At 49.6% G+C, this 7902-nt stretch overlaps 1 protein-coding gene across 1 annotated transcript; it reads right to left on the reverse strand.

Moving 5' to 3' along the window:
- Positions 1–1508: 1508 nt before the first annotated feature.
- LOC121593406 (myb-like protein Q) lies at positions 1509–7318 on the reverse strand. Its single transcript, XM_041915712.1, has 6 exons — positions 6326–7318; positions 5393–6252; positions 5218–5302; positions 3241–5138; positions 3041–3173; positions 1509–2968 (listed from the first exon to the last, which is right to left on the reverse strand). Exons 1-6 carry the CDS (start codon positions 6464–6466, stop codon positions 2333–2335), a joined length of 3753 nt encoding a protein of 1250 aa, XP_041771646.1. The 5' UTR covers positions 6467–7318; the 3' UTR covers positions 1509–2332.
- Between the last annotated feature and the right edge of the window lie 584 nt (positions 7319–7902).

The raw sequence follows: 7902 nt of genomic DNA on the forward strand, positions 1-7902 counted from the left end.
GTAGCTGCCGTGTCTAAATAATGTACAGTCCTGGGGACCGAGTGATAAAAATGCAGCTGACAATATGTGTATGGACAGCACTTTGCCTACACCGGAACATTATCGATGGATTTTTGGTAGAATTGGAACCATTTCCTAGACGTCACCACTAGTACGATCCTGCGGAGAAACATTCAACCAGACTGATCCACGGACCTGCTGCAGCATACCGTACCTGCTACCGACGGACGTGGTGGAACCGTGCCTCGAGATTCCACTGTCACCGATCGACCTGGCAGGTGAAAATGTAAGCAAAACCAAAGCAAAGTCTTTTTAAATGCTTCAAACGTCATCTAGAACGTGTGTGTGTGTGTTTTGGCAGTGCCGTGCGGAATGTGTCCTCAACCGGACCGAAATGCTGGTGGACGGCCATTTCCAGCTCGAGACGGCAATGAAACAGCTGACCAACGCCACCAGCGAGGATAGTACGCTAACGAAGCGCATTCAGTACGCCATCGGCGCATGCAATGAGCTTTTTTTGGTGAGTCAGTCTCATCGTAAGCATCAACAGATGCAATTGTGATCGTATTGCGATCGTTTTCATTTCTACAGAATCCAACCGCAGCCAATTTGACGGACTCTTGCACCTCAACGCCGCGGCTTCTGCTCGATTGTATTTTTGCGGTAACCTATCGGGTACGCACGTGCCCCAAATACATCCACATTCGCTTTAAATGCTTTATATTGTGCATTTCCGGCTCAGAATTGTCCACTCCAGTACTGGACAGCGTCGGACGAATGTAACCAGCTGGTACGCACACTGAACAACTGTCCCCATTTTCTGGTCCACACAGATACGTTTTAAACCAAGCCAAACTGTTCGGATGCTTCGCTATCCCTTTTTGTTACAACACAAAACCGCTGCCGTACATTTTAGGTACATATATTTGGTTTCACTTACAAAGTAATAATTATACTTTTCTTTTAACGCCACCGTCACACGCGACCCCCTTGGCTGGCAAGGTGTCTGAGAAGAGGAGAAAACGAGCGCACGCGCGAACGCATGAGCGTCACGCATCTCCCCGAGATCTCGCATCGTTTCGCTTCCGGCAATCAAACGGGCATCCTATTTGATTATTAACAGCTTGCTACTGCTGCTGCTGCTAGTACTCCTACCGCGCTCTAAACGTGATTACAGATGATAATAAATTAATCTACACATTAATCGATTAGCTTTACTTAGTACGTTGCACCTGCCGTTTCGATCGGCACATTGGTTGTCGGTCGATAAAATTTACAATTTTTCAAAACAATGAAAAAAAAAGAACATGTACAACTAAGAAGCGACCATAATTTACGGCGTGCTGGGTAGGAAACCCCACAAAAAGAATTTCAAAAATGTACAGCCAATTAGAAACACACTTATTCTATAGTATAAAATCATTGCGGTAATGTGTACAACAGAGTGAGCAGCATTTAGCTCGTAAAACAAAGACAAACAAAGCACAATGTCCGTGATTTGTCAATGCTCTCTCTCTCTCTCTCTCTCTCTCTCTCTCTCTCTCTCTCTCTCTCTCTTCCTATAGCTTAGCTTCTACTTCTGTGGTTTACGCCTTCTATTTACTATCCTTACGTGCCGAACACTACTAATGCTGTTAAATAAAACTGGGCTTGTTGGCTTGCTCTAAAAATCCTATCTGTAAAATGCCTTCCTAACCCTCACCTTACTTTTATCCTACTTACTGTACATACATACGCACAGTTTACGTATATAAGCAGACATATACACACATACACAGGGAAAAACATGCACACATTAGCGTATAGAAGAAGCGAAACGGATCAACTAATGATCGGAAAAGCTTCAACCAACGCAGCGCATTTTTTGTACGGGGCAAGATGGCAACTCGTGTCGTTCGTTAAATGCAATGGTTTGTATCTAAGTCTCTTTTGAAGGTTGGACAAAAGTAAGCATAAGCAACGCCTAAGCTGATTTAAAACCTTCACTCTAAAATAACCCCAAACCTCGTCATAATTGTTTGTGTGTAATAGATTGCGTCCCGTTGACTGTTAGCCTGTAGTAATTTTATATCTTACACAAAATACACCTCCCCAGTGTCTCATCCCACTAAGTAGCGTTCTACCGTTGAAATCTCTAAAATGTCGTGCCCAATGTGTTGCAATCTTACTAATAATACATTAATTACAATAACGCTTTCCTTGCACTTTGCACCAACTAGCCCAAAACATTTATGCTTACACATAGAAACGAGATAGAAAACCGAACGAGAGAGAGCATACACCTCCTGACTATGAACGTGCGGGAGATTCAACCATTCAACCCGTCGCCCACTTACGACTGCCGGCTTGTCGTGATGATCGGCGACGTGTCAAAGACAAAGTTCGACGGCAGCGTGTACACCGTGTTGCCGTCCACCGAGTTTATTATTGTCGCCCGGCCGCCCAGGTTGGCCAGCGTAGCGCCCTGTGCGTTCGTTATCGTCTGCACGTTGCCCGTGTTGGTGCCGGACACGGTCAGTGATTGGCCGGTCACGCTGCTCGGCAGTGCGATCTGCAGCTGGTGAATGATCGGCTTCCCGTTGGCGTTGGGTATATGGGCGGGGATGGTAAATATTTGCTGCTGTGTGGTTGTGCCGTTTTGGTGCTGTTGTTGGTGCTGCTGTTGCTGTTGCTGCTGTTGCTGCTGTTGCTGCTGCTGCTGCTGCTGCTGGATTAGCTGTTGAACTTGCGCTGGAATGGGTAACTGAATGGTAGTAGTGGAGTTGGGCACTTGGGAGAGGGTTATGGGAACGGTTTGCACGATCGTTGTCGGTTGGGACGTATCGGAGGAGACGGTGACATTTGTGACGGGTACGTGTGCTAAGGGCGGTGGTTGCGATGGTTTCGTCTCGAGGATGGTTACCGAATTCACCCGTTCCTGTTTCGGTTCTTGCTTGACCGTTGGTGGTTGTTTTTTCTGTGGCACCGGCTACAATGAAACAGTGAGCAAAATGCAACATTTTACACTGCTCTACATTAATGATCCGAAAAAACAACTTACCTTTGGCGTATCAGCCTCCTCCTCGTAGCAGCCATCCGTGTCCCTGTGCTTCAGAAATTGACTCTTGGTCGAAAAGTCCTTATTGCACACATTGCAGCTGTACGCCGCCGGATTACCTTGGTCTTGATGCGTCCTGCAAAGAAATACAGCTATTGTAACGCCGGCCCAGCAAGTCCACCGCCGACAACCCGTGTACTCACTTTCTGTGCTTGTTGAGATTATCCTTGCGCGAGAACAGCTTATGGCACTTGTCACAGTTGAACATCTTCTGCCCGGTGTGGGAGACCGTGTGCCGCAGCAGGTGCTCCTTCCGGCTGAAGCTCTTGTTGCAGCCCTCCGAATCGCACTTGAACGGCCGCAGCCCGATGTGCGATTTCAGATGCTGCACCAGATGCTCCTTCCGGCCGAACGTCTTCCGGCACACGTCACACGTCGTTATGCTGACCTCACCCGCCGTGCGGCCACCTGGGCCACCGGTCCCCCGCTCGCCACCGCCGGCGCCGGCTTTCGCCTGCGAATCGGACGATACGGCGTCCTGCTTGCTCGACATCGCCGAGATGGCGCTCATCTGCTGCGACGCGACCAGCGACTGGGCGTTGCGGTTCGCTTCCGATTCGGAGTTTTCGTTGCCGCTGCTATCGTGATCGCTCGACGCACTGTTGTTTAGTGATGCGCTGCTGCTGTTGTTATTGTTGTTGGTTGTCGACGTGATGACGTGACCAGCACGACCAGTCGTGATGATAGCTTTGCCACCCTGTGCGGAGTTGTTGCTGCTGGATGCTTTATGACTGCTCGCACCCTGACCGTTCGTTGCGGCGGTCTGCTTGGGGGCAGTGGAGGCGTGCGCTAGCTTTGGCGGGGTCGATGTAGGCTGGCGGGGTGGAGCGGCTTTGCGTGGTGTTGTGACCGTTCGTTGCTCTTGCTTCTGGACCGCAACACTGCTGCCGGTAGAGAGGGATATGATGGTACGCTGTTGGTTCTGCAGCGTGGCAACGTTGGTGCTTTGCTGCGTTTTCTTAATGATGTGTGTTTGTATCTGTTGCTGTTGTTGTTGTTGCTGTTGTTGTTGTTGCTGCTGCTGTTGTTGTAGTTGCTGTTGTTGTAGTTGCTGTTGTTGTTGTTGCTGCTGCTGCTGCTGTTGTTGTTGCTGTAGCTGCTGCTGTTGTTGTTGTTGCTGTTGCTGTTGCTGTTGCTGTTGTTGTTGTTGTTGTTGTTGTTGTTGCTGTTGCTGTTGTTGCTGTTGTTGCTGCTGTTGTTGTTGCTGCTGCTGTTGTTGCTGCTGCTGCTGTTGTTGTAATAGCTGTTGTTGCATCTGTTGCTGCTGCTGCTGTTGCTGCTGCATCGGCTGCTGTTGCTGCTGTATTGATTGCAGCGTTGCCTGTGGCACCTGCGTGGTCATGACAACGCTCGTCTGCTGCCCATTCGCGTCCGTGAGCGTTTGCGTTTGCTGCGTGGACGTTTTTCCCACCAGCGTCACATAGTTGCCGCCCTGCAGCTGCGCCTGCACCATCGGCTGGCTCTGCCCTATAATCGTCATCGGCGGCATAGTCGCAGTGACCGGTTGTCCGGCGGCGGCGGCGGTACCAATGGTCGCCATACCGTACTGCGGAATGGCCGTTTGCTGCATCGCTAGCGGTGGATGCTGCACCGGTGCCAACCGCACCACACCGTCCGGGCCGGTTTCGACCTTCATGTACAGCTGTATCTGCTGGTTTTGCGGTGCACTGTTTATGACCTGCTGGCCGGTGACGGTAACGTTGGTCGCATTGCTGACAGCACCACCAGCATCGACCGTGCCGCTGTCGCTCTTTACCACGATCGGCACAATACATCTGTTGTTGTTGCCCTGCACAATCTTCACTTCCGGCAAAGCGTACGTCGTCTTCTGCGGTGTGCTGGTGTAGATCGTTCCCGTCGCGTTGCTGCCGGACACGATCATGCCGGACGAGGAGACGGGCGTGGCTGCCACGGGCGACGTGATGGTGGGTGCCTCGATCGTAAAGGTACCGACGCTGGGGGTCACTTTTTGGGGCGACGGCTGGGTAGGTGACTGGTGTTTGACGATCTGTATGATTCGTCTCTTTTTCGCGTCGTCAGTCTGCGGGCAGGAAATCAGATTTGCACATGAAAGAAACATTTTTTGGGGAAAATTCTTTGTTTTGCTTTAAATCGCTCACCTTCAGGCTTTGCGTAGAATCACGTTTGACCGCTTTCGGTGGACTCGCTTTAATTTTTATAAACTCATCCACCTGTGTAAAGGTGCTGTAAGAAAATATTTTTAAAAAAACCCTTGTTAGATGAACCTTTTGCCTATCCATGACGATTGCAATGTGGAACCAAGATCCGACTTACGTCTGCGGTTGTGCGTCGGCCGATTTCGGTGTAACCGGCACGAGGGCACCCTTCTCCAGCCTGTAGTGCACGTTGTTGTTCGTCTTTATCGTCGTCTGCCCGTCGAACATGATCGTGTACTGCTGGTTTGGTTGCTGCTGATTCTGTATGGTCAGCATTTGCGGTTGGTTTAAATGCGGAAGCTGTTGCTGCTGTACCGTCGCCTGTACCGCTCGGTTAGCATTGTCACCCTCGGTCTTGATGCCAACCGCCTGTATGATCGAGCTGAGAAAGTCACTGCCGGTGTTTGCTGCCATCAGAGCAGGCGGCTGCTGTACGGCGGTTAGCGAAATTGTTGGCATGGCTGTACCGGCATTGCTCACTACCGTGCCCACCGTACTGCCGTTGACCGTTTGGACCACGCTTTTCGGCACGCTGTTTATCAGTATCGGCGCCGTGGTACTTATTTGTTGCTGCTGTTGTCTTTGCTGCTGCTGCTGCTGCTGCTGTGGTTGTTGCTGTTGCTGTTGCTGTTGCTGTTGTTGTTGTTGCTGTTGCTGTTGTTGCTGTTGCCGTTGCTGCTGTTGTTTTTGTTGCTGCTGCTGCTGCTGCTGCTGTTTCGCTTGCGTTGTTCTAACCACCGGCACCGAGGGTGAGATATGTACCACACTTGTCTGCGGCCGTGCCACCGTCTGGGTCACCTCCTTCGCCTTTACATCGCGGATGTAAACTTCGCCACCGTTCTCTACGCTCGGGGAATTGAGACAGCTTTCCAGCAAGCTTTGCGCCTTTACGGCCGTTTCGCGGAACTCTTCGAGCGCTTCCACCTGCTTCAGGCAGGCGGTACATACTGATTTCGGCAGACGATCCGTCTCGTTGATCTAAAAAAGGGGGAAACAGTACATTAGCTTAGTGCCACTAATCGGTACGCGATTAAATTAACATTTTCCTTACATTTATACGCAACGATTCGGTAATCTTGTTGTGTATTTTCTTCCTGCGGCCCTCCTCCGAGTAGATGCCCACCCGCGCCACATTACTGCTCGCGCACAGGCGGCACAGCTCGGAAAAGTAAACCTTCTTGTACTCGGCCATTGCTGCACTGGAATGGTTCTGGCTTGGACGACCGCTGTGACCACAGCATTCGTGCCCTTGCGGAGCAGCACCACCGTGCGTTCGGGACTGTATCGGGTGTAAATGACTAGAAGACAGCGCGATACGCGCTACAACTGATACCACACTTTTCCCGCGCTAGGTTAACCTCTTTTCGCTTTGTTGTTTATCATCTTTTTTTTGCACAATTTGTACATCAACACATGCCTTTTCGACGACTACCACCCCTCCACAAGTGCACACACACGCACACAATTACACGCGCGCACACTGTTACCTACGAAGCAAACACCCGCCAAGCTCGCTTGATGCGAACCAACACACAACGGGAGGAAAGGGACTGTCACAAGCGCGTCACACACAAATAATGCACTTTGCAAATGCTTTTCCACAAACAATTCAACAATAAGGATACACAGTTTCGCTGCCAGCCAGGCTCTTGCCTTGTCGAACGCAACAACAAACCGCCCCCACCACCTTAACAGTAGCGAAGAAGAAGGGAAAAAAACGGAAGCGTCTAATCAATTGCACTAGTACCAGAAGGAACACCACCACCACCACCACCGACTATTGGTTCGGATCGTTCAACAATGCACGGTACGGCACAACACATCTCGCAACTCCATCGCCGACAGAATCCATCGAAAGCCGCAATCACACAACACACACGCCCGCGGGCACTTCATTCGACTTTTCCAAACGAGACACGAAAAATTGCCAGTCCCGACGCCTAAGGTTTGCTTTGAGGGTTTTTTTTTTGTTTTTAATTTTACCCCGTTCTGACAAAACAGCGAGCTCACGCACACACACGCACACACACACCACACCGCACAGTACGGGAGGTATCGTTTGGTGAAACCAAGGTTAATAGTGTGCTGCTGTGCTTGCTTGCTTTTTGACAGTTTAGCATGAATGACGTTTGCGGGTGGTGAAATATTTCACGTTTGAAAATGTTCGTTACGAAATGATTTTATCGAATAACTATGGGGATAACTCGAAACGAGAAGTGGCTTAAAGCAAAGAACATACTTTTCTCAATGTGTCGAAATAAACATTCGGTTTTGTAGAGTTATATTGAAATTACATGTTCATACTGAAGTTATATGTAGCGTGGTCGTGAGGATGACTGACGACATTTGAAATGGCAGTTATTGTTGTTATAGAGTAGTGACTACATGTCCATGTCTCAACTTACTCGTCTTAATCATATGCCCATCATGGGTTCAAGCACCGTATGGACTAATCATCCTTCACTGATACCAAACTGCAGTAGCAGTTAGGGCAAGCTTAGACCGACTAATTAGTGATGAATGTGCGCCAATTAGGGGAACAGTAGTAACATATGGGTGTCGTAATGTTAAAAAAAGCAGTCGAATAATTTAAATTGCCGTATCTTCATTTTGTCTGACGTAAAAAAC

The sequence above is a fragment of the Anopheles merus genome, chromosome 2L (assembly GCF_017562075.2).
Source record: "Anopheles merus strain MAF chromosome 2L, AmerM5.1, whole genome shotgun sequence".
Taxonomy (NCBI): domain Eukaryota; kingdom Metazoa; phylum Arthropoda; class Insecta; order Diptera; family Culicidae; genus Anopheles; species Anopheles merus.

Excerpts from the sequence above, each read along its gene's own strand:
- LOC121593406 (XM_041915712.1), bottom strand. The coding sequence starts at position 6,466 with ATGGCCGAGTACAAGAAGGTTTACTTTTCCGAGCTGTGCCGCCTGTGC. Across the intron at positions 6,253-6,325 it reads CCGAATCGTTGCGTATAAAT|ATCAACGAGACGGATCGTCT; the intron begins GTAAGGAAAATG and ends CCCCTTTTTTAG. Across the intron at positions 3,174-3,240 it reads AATCTCAACAAGCACAGAAA|GACGCATCAAGACCAAGGTA; the intron begins GTGAGTACACGG and ends ATTTCTTTGCAG.